Genomic DNA, 15,990 nt, shown 5'->3' with positions numbered 1-15,990 from the left:
TATCATATGCTATACAAAATATCTTAAAAACAAATCAAGGTATAGTATGTCATCAAATATAGCATAAAAAAGTCTTGAAGTTATTGAAATTGCATTAAAATGTCAGTTTAGTATGTTGTAAAAAACATCTCTAAAAAGTTATAAATCAGCAACTCATCCAATAAAGTTAAAAAATCATAGTTGAGTGTATCATTATAAAAAGGGTAGCTGCCCTAAAATTATTCATTGCTTCATAAACTGACAATATTATTTAACTTTACAACCAACACTTACTGTTTTGAATTATCTGCAACAGTCTGAATTTTTAGAGAATGCTACAGAGACAGCGTTACAGATGTCAAATTTACTGTGGATAAATGATAAACACGTTTTTTTAAACACTGCTGAAATGCAAGTTCTCCAATTTTGTTACATTCTTAAGGTGATTGTAGGCTGATTTTGTAATATTATTCAATTACTTTTTTTTCCTAATAAATCTACATTTTAAACTCTATGATAACAAAGCAAAGACAGGGTTTTAAAATGTTTTTGCAAATATATTTTAAAAAAGAAAAAAAACTTAAATGTCACAGTAACTTGTATGTAACTTGTAGTAACTAGTATTCAGTGTCTTTATTAGTATTTAGTATTTAGTACTTTCCGAATGCATTGTGGGGGTTAAACAGAGGCCCAAGAATGGAGCCTTGGGGAACTCCACGGGACATTTTTGTATGTTCAGATGTGTAGTTACCAAAACTACAAGGAAGAAAAACAGCAGCAGGTCATAGTGCCTAGTATTTTATTTCCTGAAAACAAATTTCATACAATAAAACATTCTATCACAATCCAAATGAAAGTCCACCCTAAGAGAAGTCACCTACTATCTAAACCTGCGATATTAGTTTAAACATTATTTGTTGTAACAAACAATTCTCTTCTGAAGCTTGAGACAAGAAAACCCTAACCTATATATTAAAAAAAATGTAATTATTATATGACAACAACAGGTGGACTTCCTGATTTTTGGGCTTTCCTGAGTCCAGCCTCAAGCGTGGATACTCAGTCTGTCATTACTTATTAACTATTCAATGTTGAAGGTGCTGCTCCAAAATTTGTCTCTTAATCACATTATGGGCTTTGCTTCTTGTTTCGAGCTTTGGAAGAGGGCAACTCAGTTTAGACCATGATCACAGGATTAACTAGAGAGCAACTCCACTTTAGTCCCAAAATGTTCCACACATCACATACGCAAACATCATCCATGAATACAAAAACAACCAGCAACATGTTCTAGTGGCCACTGTCTCTAAATAACAAAGTTTAAAACGTGATGAGAAAATAAACCAAGTTATACCCATGTAATGTTTTAGTAATTGTTAGTTGGCTATTGAAACAACATGATAGAATGATTACTTTATATTACACCACTTCCCAACACCTTTGCCAACCTAACGCTGAGACGACTACGTAGCATATGAGAGTGCAGACGATAACTGAGCATGCACTTGTTTACCTGTAGAATATGCAATTATTGAAGCGGACACTGCAGCTGTCATTACTATGTATCCTTCTGTCCTTGTCCCATCTATCAACAGCATGTTTCAACCCTTTAAATACTGTTTCTGTTTGAGGTAAAGTAACTGCTTAAGCAGTCCAGCCAGACTTTTTCTTTTAGACATGCCACAGAAGGAAACCACTGCATAATAAAACTATGAAAGCAGTAATAAAAAGCCATTTCTCCATAGGACTATACATATACATATTATAATCTCTTTTTTTATACAATATGGAGCCATCCATAATTGCTGCTGCCACAGTCTCCTATCTGTAATAGCATTTTCTGAGAAAGAAAATTTACAGTATCGCACATTATCTGCCAACAGAGCCTAAACCGAACCTGCTGTCATGAATCCCTGTCATCCCAGCTTCCAACCGGAGCTTTTTTTATATTGCTTTAACATTGCCAGCAAGTTACCATCTACAAGGTCGCAAAGTCCTCAATTACATTAAAATATTCTAGTGGTGTTACAACATCAACAGATGTTGGATATGGTGCATGATGAGCAAACTGCTAAAACACAGCAACATAGGCTTTTTATCTTTTTACCTGGCTGATGAGTAAGATTCATCAGTCTGTCAAACAAGAGCCAGGTGAGCAGATCAAAGATTGCAGTTTTTCAGTCAAACATCAGAGGACCAGAGTTAAAAGCCTAATGCTTTGTCAAGAAGGCCCCAAAGCCTGAATAAAACATGCACATGATTATATCCTCTTGCATCCTCTTGAACTCTGTGCGGCTCATTGAGCCACACAGGAGTCAACAATCTGACTAAAGTCTAACCTGTCATCCCTGAAGTCCCTCAACCTTTTGAGCCACACAGAGAGCACGTCTGGGTTTCTTTTCATAGTTCGTGATTCGTTTGAAGTTTCTGCGCGGCCAGTGGCAGTGGATGAGATAGAAAATCATTTAGTCTCAGCAGATCCCTTTAACTCTATCCAGAGAATCACCAAATATCAGCAGTGCCATAAAAGAACACGTGGATATTTCCATAATGATGAGATGGGCACTAATAAAAAGACCATTACATGACCATTCTTTTTTTCCAATTTGTACATACTTAACACTATTATATACCATAGAAATATATAAATATATAAAATCTTTTTTTTCCATGATGAGCAAGCACTGGCATGCTACTTGATTCCAACAAGATTTCTGCTCTAGTCATAAAATGAGTATGTTGCAGGATACAGAAGGTTTTAGCAACTCTGTGTAGGTGTATGTGTAAAAAAAAAAAAAAAAAAAAAAATTGGACATGAAATCAGATTTTGGCTATTTATGTTGTGTTTCTCGTTGAAATTTAGTACTGCTCAAATTGGCTATGTGGCAAAGAGGTTAAAAATAAAAAGTGATGGGGCTGAATCTGAGCTTGGAACTGTGTAACAGTCATATCTGAAGCTAAGTGAGGCCAGTTTGGTAAGGGATACTTCCCTTTTAACAATTAATTGTCAATTCTCAACACGCTCCCTATGAGGTCAGCTCGTCAGGGGAGTTTATTATCCATCTTGAAAGGTAAATCATACTGCTGCGGGACGGTTAAGTGATGAGTGTGTACAAGGGGAAGGCAGGCATCACGACGGTGGGGCGTTCTGGTTCTGGTATATTGATGCTTTGTCTTTCAAAAGGTCCAGACATAGATGACAGCTCCAGCTCCCTGAGTGCCAAAATCACAGAGAAAATCTATTACTGCCGGTCACGTCTCAAGCTCTATGTCCATTAACATAAAGTGAGGAGCTGCAGCCCACTGACTGATTTATGAAGGAAAGCCACCCTACAGTAGCTCTTGATATTGAACAATTATTTCAATAATCAGGGTATTTTTTTTAGTAGTGAATTAAAAGTGAATGGAACAAAAACATAGCCAAGTTAGCATCAAATGTCGAGGCAGAACTATAATCCTGTTTGTTTATTCTTTGATTAAATAGTTTACCGATTTATGTAAAGATTTTTGCCACTTTTAAAATATGTTATCTCGGTTTGCGTTCAGACAAAATTAAATAATTGAAAAATATTTGCGCCTTTAGTTGACCCTTTCAAAAACATGGGAAGAAGGCATTGAGCAACTTAAGAAACAGCCCAAAATTTTGCACGAAGAACTTGACCTGAAGAACTTTGACCTGAAGTTAGGTCAAAAAGAAAGACCAAAAAACAAACAAGACACAACCTAAAAAAAGAAAAAAAAAACAACCCAAAAACCAAACAAAAACCTGCAAATTTTCTGTTGCACATATTTAAATATAATATTAGAACTGGACACGCTCATCATTTTTTGAGAATTTTCTATTCATATAAACTTCTTTTGCTGTCTCCAATTGAGAATGGTTTTATTCCAATATTTTATGCAGCTATTATGCATTTGACTGCATTTGACTCAGTCTTATTCAAAGTAGTTTTTTTTCTCCACCTGATTTTGGTGATGGTTGAGTCTCCTCTGTGGTGGTGCTGATATCATGCTGTGCGCACTCTTGTTGCCGTAGCCCACCAGCAGATGGAGACATGGGACACAATGCTTTTCAATGTATGTGATGTTTATTCATCGAATACTGTCACAAATTGAATATTGAATATTGTCATGCATCCATACTGCGATCTGTACTGCCTTACGGACCGACATCATCATGTATTCTTTGTCTGTATAGCCTTCCTCGATATGCAAGTACTCTGGTGCCTATGAAAATTGTGTATTGGGTATTGTGAAGGAAAACCTGTCTGACTTACTTTAAAAAACTTAAAAAGTGGTGTACCTGCCCTGCCTTCATAAATAGTTGCAAAAAAAAAAAAAAATCTACATACACACACACACACACACACACACACACACACACACACACACACACCCACACACACCCACACCCACACACACACACACACACACACACACACACACACACACACACACACACACACACACACACACACAAACTTATTTTCAGGACATTTCTTGCCAAGTTGGTCATTGCCATTTTCCCATTTTTTGATACAGGTTTCATAGGGGCAAAAGCGCAGCTATTATAGCTCTTTTTAATTTTTTTATGTTCTGTCTTCTTTTTTTGTGTGTTCGTTTTAAGCACTATTTAGTTTCAGTAAGTTGTTTGCTCATTTCAATTGAGTTATTATGGTCAAAAAATAGTTTTAGTTTATTTTTAATAAATTTTAGTATTAGATTTTTTTGATAATAATATGGTGAGTATTTGTCAGGAGCAAGATTTATGAATATAAGAATACAACCCCTGGCAAAAATTATGGAATCACCAGTCTTGGATGAAGTTCATTCAGTTGTTTCATTTTGTAGAAAAAAAGCAGATCACAGACATGCCACAAAGCTAAAGTCATTTAAAATAGCAATTTTCTGGCTTTAAGAAACACTAAAAGATCACTCAATTCTGAGGAAAAAAAATATGGAATCATGAAAACAAACAAACAAACCAAAAAAACACTACAACACAACACTAGTACTTTGTTGCACCACCTCTGGCTTTTATAACAGCTTGCAGTCTCTGAGGCACGGACAAACAGTACTCTTCATCAATCTGGCTCCAACTCTCTCTGATTGCTGTTGCCAGATCAGCTGGTAGGAGCCTTGTCATGGACCATTTTCTTCAATTTCCACCACAGATTTTCAATTGGATTGAGATCTGGACTATTTGCAGGCCAGGACATTGACCTTATGTGTCTTTCTTCACAAAAAGTTTTTACAGTTTTTGCTCTATGGCAAGATGTATTATGATCTTGAAAAACGATGTCATCATCCCCAAACATCCTTTCATTTGATGGAATAAAAAAAGTGCCCAAAATGTCAACGTTAACCCCAGTGCCTTTCCCTGACATGCAGCCTCATATCATCAATGACTGTGGAAATTTGCATGTATTCTTCAGGTAGTCGTCTTCATAAATCTCATTGGAACGGCACCAAAGAAAAGTTCCAGCATCGCGATTCATCGCTGGATATGACTTTCATCCAGTCATCCACAGTCCACGATTGCTTTTCCTTAGCCCATTGTAACCTTGTTTTTATCTGTTAAGGTATTAATGATGGCTTTCGTTTAGCTTTTCTGTATGTAAATCCCATTTCCTTTAGCTGGTTTTTTACAGTTCGGTCACAGACATTGACTTCAGTTTCCATCCATTTGTTCCTCATTTGTTTTGCTGTGCATTTTCTGTTTTCAAGACATATTGCTTTACGTTTTCTGTCTTGACACTTGGATGTCTTTGTTGGTCTACCAGTACGCTTGCCTTTTACAACCTTTCCATGTTGTTTGTACTTGGTCCAGATTTTAGACACAGCTAACTGTAAACAACCAACATCTTTTGCAACATTCTGTGATGATTTACCTTCTTTAAGAAGTTTGATAATCATCTCCTTTGTTTCGACTGACATCTCTCATGTTGGAGCCATGATTCATGTCAATCCACTTGGTGCAACAGCTCTCCAAGGTGTGAGCACTCTGTTTAACTGCAGACTAATGAGCAGATTTAATCTGATGCAGGTGTTAGTTTGGGAAATGGAAATTTACAGGGTGATTTCATAATTGTTTCCTCTGAATTGAGTGATTCCATATTTTTTCCCTCTGCTTGATCTAAAAAAGCAATTGTTACTGACTACTACATTTTTTTTTCTTGATTTCTTTCAGTGTTTTTTAAAGCCAGAAAGTTGCCATTTTAAATGCCTTTAGTTTTGTGGCATGTCTGTGATCTGTTTTTTTTTTCTACAAAATTAAACAACTGAATGAACATCCTCCAAGACTGGTGATTCCATCATTTTTGCCAGGGGTTGTAGCGGTTACATTCACAGTCTCACAGTCTCACAGTCTCAATAAATAAGTGCACCCATGCCTCCTCATGCTTGCTGTGCTGACAAATTTGACAAAATAGACAAAGACAAAAACTAACATTTCCTGTATAGCTGTATTTAATTTTGGTTTGTTTTGCAAATCCACAATATTGCTTCAGTTAGTTCTCTTTTTTAAAGGTCTACCATTTATAATAATTTCATTTAACTAAAATATTTCTGCACACCTAGCTTTTTAATGATAAAAACCCTTTTCTTCTCCTTTTTTCAATTGATACGTAGACTTGCAGACAAGAACTCTTTAAGTGATATCGATAGCAACAGAGTACGTCATTCATTACCCATAAAGTGAATGGGGTGGTGTGTAGTATATCCATACTTTTGAAGTTTTTTTACTGGCATTTTAGCAATACTGACAACTCTGACAAATACAGTATTTTAACAGTGACAGGGCAAACTGTTAGCAACACACAACTGACATAACAGGTCTTAACGGGTTTAATGACAAGCTGTTTTGGTGTCAGTGTGAGTGTGTAGGGACTCTTTACATAGTTGGATGTTAGCCTCTGCTGCTGAGTTAGCGTGTGCTAATCACGAGATGTTGAACTGTGACCGTTCACTGAAAGGAAAGCAGCTCCCCGAGACGGCAGAAACAGAAAGTTTACTGATCCAGCAGAGAAACAAGATGGTCCATGACCAGACCCCGGCGTAAAAAACAGACTGCATGCAGGTATTTTTTGACTTAAGATATTTTGATACTACTTGGTACTGAGTTATTTTGAGTGCCGATACCCAGTTCGATAACAAACGTAGGCTAATGTTTGACTTTGGGTTTACACGTGTAGTGCACTTACCCTCAGGAGGTTCAGACATGGGTGGGTTGAGACAGTACATGTGATAGCCTCTATCACAGTCGTCACAGAACAGAAGCTGATCCTGGAAGAAAAAGGACAACAACAGAAGTTCAGACTTCATTGTTCGATAGTGCATACAGTGTCTGAATGTAGTTAAACTCACGTCATTCTCTGAAGTGCCGCACATGTTGCAGCACTTGCACTCTATGCACTGCCAGCGGTACGTCTTCACAGCGGCCATCATTACGGGAGTGAACTGCAAACAGGATGGGTGGCCTGCGTGTAGAATAATGTTCATCATTTCACTTTTCTGCATTGATTTCTCCTCTTTCAGGTGCATAAATAAACTTTTTTTTCCCTGTTGCTACTTTATTCCAGCAGTCAGCTGTTTTTAATGTACCTGAGCGTCCACAGTCCGAGCAGGACACCAGCTCTTCTGACTGGCCCGTCTTGTGATTGGTTTTGGAGTCTCCCAGGCAGAAGTCACAGTAGTTATTAGGCAAAGCAAGACCATCTGGGCCTTTCTTGGGAGCTGAGAAACAAGACGAAAACACCCAGAGAGCATCAGGGTTCAGTTTCTCTAAAGTCCATCTTTACATGAAACCCAGCCATCTCATGGTGAGTGATGTCTTACTTTTAGGCTCATCGGGCAGAGGTAGGGGGGGCTCATTGATCTCCATCTCCTCTTTCTCCTCACCCTCCTCCTCCGCCAGGTGGGAGTGGGCGTAGTGGTAGCTCAGGCCGGGACGGTTCTTGTAGCGCTTTCCACAGACTGCCACCAAAACCAGAGAACACAATGTGTATGAAAACAAAGAATACACATTGAATATAAATAAAGTCTATGTTATCAAAGTCAGTTGGGAAAGGAGGGGACTCGCAAAAAGTTTTTACTTCTGAGTTAAACAGAAACGGAAATACTTTCTATCTCTGTATTATTTCTATTGTCCAGATGGCTGATAAAAGGACTTTGGGGGACATTTTAAGAGAATTTAGTGAGTTGAACAGCTACAATATGTGCATGATGTTTATACAGCAGTAACCACCATGTCAATAACAGTGAAAATAAAAATAAAAAAGCATGTACACAGACTGAAAAAAGCTCACAAAAGCAAAAATAATCTGACTTTATATGTGCAATTAGATCTGTGCCACATAGGAGAACGCCACCAATTTTAAACCTCGAAGTCTCTTTACAAGTCCTGGAGACTACCAGTGCATATGTTGTATCTGAGTGAATCTGAGTCCCATATGTTGCCTCAAGTGACATCACTTGAGTCAGCGATGGTTGGAGCTGAAGACTACAAGTTCAGAAATAAAAAACATCTGTTGGTGTGAAGTTAGAAAGAAGGGAGTTAACCAGACGTCTGAAACCACTCCTCCTCTCTGCTTGAGGTTATACCGTTGTTCATGGCTACATTAGCTGCTACTAGCGTAACACACTCTGACTGTCAGCCAAATTGCATTGTGGGTGATGTAGTGAAAAAAGTGAATATATCTGTGACTTCCTGCATGACTGGCTTTTGCAGCTTGAGGCAACGAGCCTCTCCCTTGTTGCGGCTTCTGTCTATGATCGCCGAAATAAAACGGAGGATAAATTGTTTTGAGCTTTACGCAACTGATGCGAAATGACTCAGTGGCATTCACTGACACTCGGATCAACCACTCGACCACACACACTGCCCTGTCTCTAAAGGATCCATGCCACTCTTATAACACAACCAACACATGAAGGCACAGAGTACTAGCCAATCAGAGGCAGAGTAGGGCGGGGCATGGGTGCTACTTCCTAAGGGGAAAACCTATACTTTACTACGTCATCCCAGCAAACCTCCCAAACTTTTAGGCCTGGCGGGGGGTCTCGTTGGCCTGGTGGTGTGCCAGGCCTGTAACATTTTAGGGGAAACACTGGTTGTACTGGTGTATGGGCTGTAAATGATGTCACCAGCACAAGATGGCAATGGCTGTGTCTGCGATATTTTGATTTCTCTTCTTTTACAGTGTGAGTAGGTGGAGACGCATTGTCCATCTTTGCATACAATGTCTGGACACTAAATGTGGTTCTGCTTCATTTTTATCCTGTTTTTGCGCTTGTGTGCAGTGTTACATTAGTGCACTACCCCTTTAAGACATAAAATGGTGGTATACTTTAAATACGCTTCATCCGCTTTGACGTGTTGAAATGATATATTTGGGACAGCAGCGTTTCTGTGATATCCTGCTTTGTGATTAATATCTGGATCACCACAGTAACAAAATAAAGTAGCAATGACATTAGAGGGAAAGATGAAGAACGATGAAGCAGTTTTGAAAAATGAAGAACATGCTCTGAAGCGATGAGTCATCACATCCCCTTAGCCGTGTATTCAAGCACAGCATTTAGATAACATCTCCACTGTGAACACCACCCATCTGCAGATCTTTACAACAGTGGTTTCAACTTCTTCAATTTAAGCTCCATATTGCTCTGAATAGTAGTGTTTCTGATCTGAATTTACATTGTGTTAATCAATGGGTTAAGAGAAGCCAGTGGGATGGTGTAAAGGGGGTTCTGCTGACTTTAGGAAAGACAAAGACGCCACTGTGTGCAGCCATCGTCACAGGGGGTGTGTGAGGTAAGGTTTGTCATAAGATGACGCCCAAAGACAAACTACTTCTTCTTTCACTTCCATACTTTCTCTCATTTTCATTTCCTCAAAAGTTTTATGTCCTATTTCTTCAGCTGTGGACGGATCTCAGGGATGTCTCAGCGATGCTCAAGACAGCTAGTCACATGGCAAGTGATTGAGTGCATTAAGATTTGAAAAAAACATTCCCCAAAAGTCAAACAGGCATCAAACTGACTCAAATCAGCCGTTAACTCTAAAGCATGGAACGTGAATGAGACGTCACAGTGTGCAGAGGTGGTAAAGAGGGGCAGGGAAAAGCTGTGATGCAAATTGCACACATCAAAAAGCGAGCCAAAGGAAAGCACAGAGAAAAAAAAGACAACAGCAGGGACCTAGCTTATCTAAATCTGTGGGATGTTCAGCGCCAGATTGAGGGGGAAAAAATTACTTTCATGGGTCGCAGCTTATCTTTTGTAAGCTGAGACGGCTCATTTCTTTGGCGGATTACAAATTACAGTTTAATTGGGCTGTAAAACAATGTCGTCTGACCTTTTTCTAAATCCAGTTAATCACATTTGAGGAAATTACGTAGAACAAAACACTTATGAACTCAACTACACAAAGAGCAGATCTACTTGGTAACACAGACAGAAACTATAAAACAGGCAGTGAAGACAAAAGACAAAGGCAGACAGGGGTAAAAAAAAAAAAAGAATGAGAGAAATATACCTCTTTCAGAAGGTTTTGAAATATGCTTTTGTTTGATAGTGTCTGAAAGAGAGAAGAGAAGGAGAAGAGAGAGCACAGACAGAGACTCAGAGAAATAGGCTCATAGACTGACCGGGGATCAGTCAGTCAGTCAGCGCTACTGAGAACTGCAGTGAAAATGCTTTACAAAAGAGGAAAACAAATACATCAAGCAGTACAGAAACATAGTCTGACAACACCAGAGGAGTGGAAGAAACGCTCTCCCCCTGCCCACGGAAAGATTTGAAATGTTAAAGGAAAGTATGAGATCATAATGACGAACAAAAACAACACAGCTGAGCCTGAACTAGCTTTATAAATCTCAGATTTAGCTAACAGAGAGCAAGAAGAAGCTGAAGAGAAAGGAGGAGAGGCTAAAAAGGAAGACAATAAAGAATGAGGACTCTACGCAAAGTCTTGCTTGATTAGATTACAAACTTTGCTTATTAACATCTGCAGTGACCCTCTGCTATTCACACGCTCTCCTCCCTCCCATCAGGACTCACTGTCACAGGCGTACGGCTTGTCTCGGTCCTCCAGTGCTGCTGTGTCCAGCTTCTTCCTGTTACCGCCCACTCCTCGACCCTGAGGACACACACACACACACACTTTAAGAGTCATCAGACACACACACACACACACACACACACACACACACACACACACACACACACACACGCACACACACACACACACACACAAAGAGTTGAGATGATCTTTTGGGAAAGTGTGTTTGTGTGCATGGCAGTTATTTACCTTCCCCTTCCCCTTGCCTCTTCTTTTAGGCGTGTCTTCCTCATAGTCTTCATCGTCCAGGTCGTCCAGGAAGTCATCTGGCTCGGGGATTCTCTGCGGCAAATGAGAAAATGAGATCCTCAAATCATTTTCTCGACTCCAGACACACAGTATTTTATGCCTGAAGTCCAGCTCAGACCAAAGATTGACGACAAGAAGAAAGCCGCAGGGGGAAGTTGAAGCAGTGTGAACTGGACCATCTGAGCTCGACTCAAGCCGGATCACGGTGTCGCCTGAGATTTAGCTTGTCAACTTGCCAGCGGCTGGTTTTAGAAGAAAGGCACATTATCTGTCTCAACAGCCGATCAGCATTTAACGAAGAACAAGTCGCTTACTAATTGTTAGCACACTGCATGGTCTTGACAGCAGCCTTCCATCCCAGCAAAGACCAAGACTGTCCCATTTACATCCCAGCTACTGTCTCTGTCCTCGCAGTGTCAGAAAGCAGATCTCTTTTTAAACGTATCAGATTCAAACTCTTTCAGAGTAAATTTCAGCTAGCTGGCATACATGGAGCGGGAGATGTAACACAGGGAGAAAATGAAAAAAGGCACGTGATGGTGATGAAACATCATAACGAGACAGAGCACATTTAAATCGCACGCCCACTGGGGAGGAAATCGCTCTCCACTGACTTTGTAATGTATGAATGTGCCTCCTCAACATTTCCTTCTGCTAGCAAACAACAGAAAAATGTCTAAAAGCTGCTGTGTGTTGAGAACCACCAACAGTGCAAAGAACCCTGAAGTTTTTATAAGGTGCTGAACCTAAAAACTGGGCTTTTAAGAGGACAAAAGAGGACACAAGAGGACACAGAAGTGAGACATTGGGGGGATACTGTTGAATCCTGACACTTTAGTGTACCATCAGCAGCAAGTATTTGCAGCTGCTAGTATACTCTCCCGCTCTGGGAGACACATGGTCCTAAAATATTCCTTTGACATGCTGATATCATATGTTTTTAGCTTGCAACAGGCAACTTGTTATTGATTCAGCCCTTATTTGCATATTGCGGCGCGACAGTTCCCCTCCTGGAGGGCACGGCTTTCATGTTATAACGTGCTGCGCTCTGTTTCTATACACACAGCAACGTGTGCATCTACAGCTACACAAAATGACTCTGCTGTTATGTTACGCTGCAGGGATATAATCCACGGAAAACTACTGTAACAATTTCATTACACACAACAGAAATCCATGACTTTTCCAAAACCTTCAATGGTTTTCACCAACTCAATGACTTTTCCAGGTTATTCATAACCGTGGGAAACCTGTGTATGTGGCTCATGTCACACACACCTACTCAAAATAAATAAATAAATACCAGTTGTTGCCTAATTGTACCTGATCAGCCAGAAGTTAGAACAGAAGTACAGAGAGTTGTTGCTATGGAGACGACACACTGTCTCATCTTGTCACATTGGTGTAAACTGGCAGGTTTCCAAAATGTTACAGACTGGCGCATTGCAAGTAGTGCAAGTTTCAACTCATCTGGTCGCAAATCTTTGGTCTGAGCTGGGCTTCATGGTGAAAACAAGAACCTTTCTAATCCGAGCCGGGTTCAGGCCTCCGGTGTAGTCGCTCTGGTTTGAATCCTCCTCAGACCCTCGCAGCTCTGTGGTCGGCCGTTTTTCCATAGACTCCCCCTTCAGCAGGGCCTCCAGGCTGCTGCCGTCGGCTGATAACAGAGCATCCTTCTTCAGTCCCACATCTACCTCTATGATTAAAACACAAATTAGGTAAGAGGATGAACGCAAAAAACTTTAAAGTATGTTTTACCATTGCTTTTCATTCACACGCGTAAAATTGTGCTTAAATGTATGTTGAAGAAAATCGACAACAATATATAAAACGTTACAGCACAGCGTGATATCTTGCAGGTTTTTTTTTTTTTAAATCATCTGTAAATCATAGCATTTCCAAGCTTTATTCTTAAAAGTTTACATAATTAAAAGGAGTTTGAGCCGAGCTGAATGATGTGGTACCTGGCTTGAGGGGAGGAAAAATAAGCCGGGGGTCCTCTTGAGAATGAGATCGCCGTTTCTTCCTCCACCTCCTGGATGGGTAGGTGTAGAGCTGCCCTGGAGCCATGCCTGAGGGACATACAGAACAGAGCCGTCTACATAACACTCAACCTATTTTAGCTTTTTGACAAACTGACAAAGCTTGTTAGCATAATTAGCATTCTCCTTTCAAACCAAGAGGGCACATTTAGCCGCAAGCTTGATTAAATTACACATGGTTCATTGAAAAACATTTGTGCTGTAATTGTCTCTTCTTTTGCATCATGTGGTCTTTCTCCCTGCTGCTTATAGCTGTTTCACAAAGTGAAAATGAGAGGATGGTAATATGAAAGATGGTAACAAGTCATTTTTATCTAAAGTGAAGCTGAAAAACACTATCTTTGCATTTTTTGTACCATTTCATTCATTCAGGAAAGCCCTGAAAAACACTAACTTTTAAAAGCAATAGGTTTATTCCTGAACAAATCTTTGACACTAGTAAAAGAAACAAACAAATGCAACTGATAAACTAAAATTAAAATCCTGTAGTAAAAGTGTAGGGTGCATTGTTACGGCACATTGCATGTTCATGTGTCTCACCTGGCCCTCTGTGTCTCTTCTCCATCCAAATGTAGCAGTTGCTCTGAGCCACACCGGTCTGAGAGTCGAGGAACGGCATTCGGACGCTCCTCTCCGCACAGAGCCTGGCATTGTAGTTATGACATTGCTCCATGGCATCTCTGTAGTACTGCTCCCCCAACCTAACACGACAAACCAGAGCCAGATGCTTGTTGTTATTTGGACTATTACGGTTAAAACAGAAAAATCAGTGGATGTGGGTATTTCAAGAGCAGTGCAGTCTTACTTCAAACATTTAAACCTCTCTGTCAGTTAAGTTTCCGCCTGTTGTCTTGCTCATGTGTGCTGCCACCTTAGAAAACGAGCTCACTCACCAGACAATGTCTTTGTACTTCAGACTATATCCTTAGTGGGAGTTCAACAGCAGCTGCTTTTTGTTGGTGCATCAACAACAAAGAGCTCAGCAGTCAGCACAGTTACAAGTGTGCTGTTTTTAATACAAATATACTCAAATACTGCTGTGAGTGAAGTCCCTTTTAGGAAAGCTAGGGCTGCATCTCTTCAGACAAAACAGGCTCAAACTTTAATTACAGACCTCATCATTTCATTTATCGCACAGATGTAATGATTCTGCCGAATGCTGTAAATCTGCTGTTGGTAAAAGACTAAACTGAAGGCTGTTTACATGGAAAGTAGTTCCAAACAGATGCTGTTTCTGACAAGTAAAACTGTTAGAAATAATCAAATATGAAAATGTGATTACTCTTTCATTTCATCACTATGCATTTCAATTTCTAAGGATGGGGTGGGGGATCGATACAGTACAGTATTGCGATATTTTACATGACAATATTGTCTCGATACACGGGCGCCAAAAATCTTTTTTTTTTTTAAAGTTATATTACTTACTAATGTTGTAAATACAAATTAAACTTTTGATAGCCTTCTAGAATAATCAATGGCTATTTCAGTGCACTGGATATATTTTGCTGCCATAAAAACGACTGAAGTGACATGAACAAACTGAAATCTTTATTCTATTAGAAAACACAGATGGCCACAAAGTTTTCCTTGGGGACATATGATTGGACATAATCTGAAGTTGAGAAAAAAAACGGCATTACATCAAAAATATATTTCAAAACAATGAAAATCTCAACAATATTGAGATTTGGTACCATGGGCCCCTCTGGTAAATCCCACCCCTATTCATTTTTACATTACTTTTTGTATTTTTTCATATTTTGAAGCTCAAAAAGTAACGTTCAAGTTTCTAGAAAAAGGAAAAGAATTATAGATGTCGCCGAGTTTCAGGTAAGTTATATGTTTTCTTGTGTTAACATGGTCACTAAAGGGATTAACCAAATGATGGTGATTACCGTAAAACGTCGAACATCGACGCTGAGGAAAGTCAACGGAAATAGCAGCACGTTTTAGTAAAACTGAGCGACGTTACAAGTCACGAAAAACTTTAACATACATCTAACGAGTCAAAGATTTCCTCTGTGTGAACTAGAAATGTGGTAGCTACGGCGGCTATACGCTGGTGTCTCAAGATGAGAGGAGTCATCTTCAAGGCCAGTCTTTCATTCATCGTGAACTAGTTGTCCAGCCGCCTCAGCTCTCTGCTGCGCTAACAACGTTGGCCACAGCTTGTTAGCGTGAGAGCCGCCTAGCTGCTGTACTTCACTGACGCTAGCACCGCGTTAGCTGTTAGGCTACAAAGACACAACAAGTGGCCGATATCTCTCTATTAATACACTAATGATCAAACTGACGCATGTTGTACCACACAGACTCGTGATTCGTGTTTCTGCGTGTCTGCTAACTTACACTCACACTCCAGGATGTGAACGCACACGACGGTCCGACGCTGGCTAACCTCACTAAGTCAGTGGAAATGTTGCTAAGCTAGCTAGCGACACGGTCAGTGACTGTGTGAACATAGTCGTTGTGATGTGACCGCGGCGCGTGTGTGTCAACTAGCCAGGTGAAAGGTGCGTAGAAAAGTCCAACACTTACAGTTTGACAACATTCTCAACAACAGCTGCCATCTTGCTTTGATACACGGGGAAAGTG

General features: G+C 39.9%; 1 protein-coding gene across 4 annotated transcripts; it reads right to left on the bottom strand.

Moving 5' to 3' along the window:
- Positions 1 to 761: 761 nt before the first annotated feature.
- Positions 762 to 15,990, bottom strand: dpf2 (D4, zinc and double PHD fingers family 2). Of its 4 annotated transcripts, XM_042498985.1 has the most exons (12): positions 15,934 to 15,990; positions 13,933 to 14,093; positions 13,315 to 13,422; positions 12,871 to 13,046; positions 11,291 to 11,383; positions 11,041 to 11,119; positions 10,517 to 10,558; positions 7,816 to 7,953; positions 7,582 to 7,713; positions 7,345 to 7,457; positions 7,182 to 7,263; positions 762 to 3,192 (listed from the first exon to the last, which is right to left on the bottom strand). In XM_042498985.1, exons 1-12 carry the CDS (start codon positions 15,963 to 15,965, stop codon positions 3,110 to 3,112), a joined length of 1,239 nt encoding a protein of 412 aa, XP_042354919.1. In that variant the 5' UTR covers positions 15,966 to 15,990; the 3' UTR covers positions 762 to 3,109. The 4 variants fall into 4 exon arrangements, with proteins under 4 accessions (XP_042354919.1, XP_042354917.1, XP_042354920.1 ...); XM_042498983.1 differs by having other exon boundaries at positions 7,182 to 7,457; XM_042498986.1 differs by lacking the exon at positions 10,517 to 10,558.

The sequence above is a fragment of the Plectropomus leopardus genome, chromosome 13, assembly GCF_008729295.1.
Source record: "Plectropomus leopardus isolate mb chromosome 13, YSFRI_Pleo_2.0, whole genome shotgun sequence".
Taxonomy (NCBI): domain Eukaryota; kingdom Metazoa; phylum Chordata; class Actinopteri; order Perciformes; family Serranidae; genus Plectropomus; species Plectropomus leopardus.
Note: the sequence above shows the minus strand (reverse complement) of the source record. Positions and strands in the feature narration are given on the sequence as shown.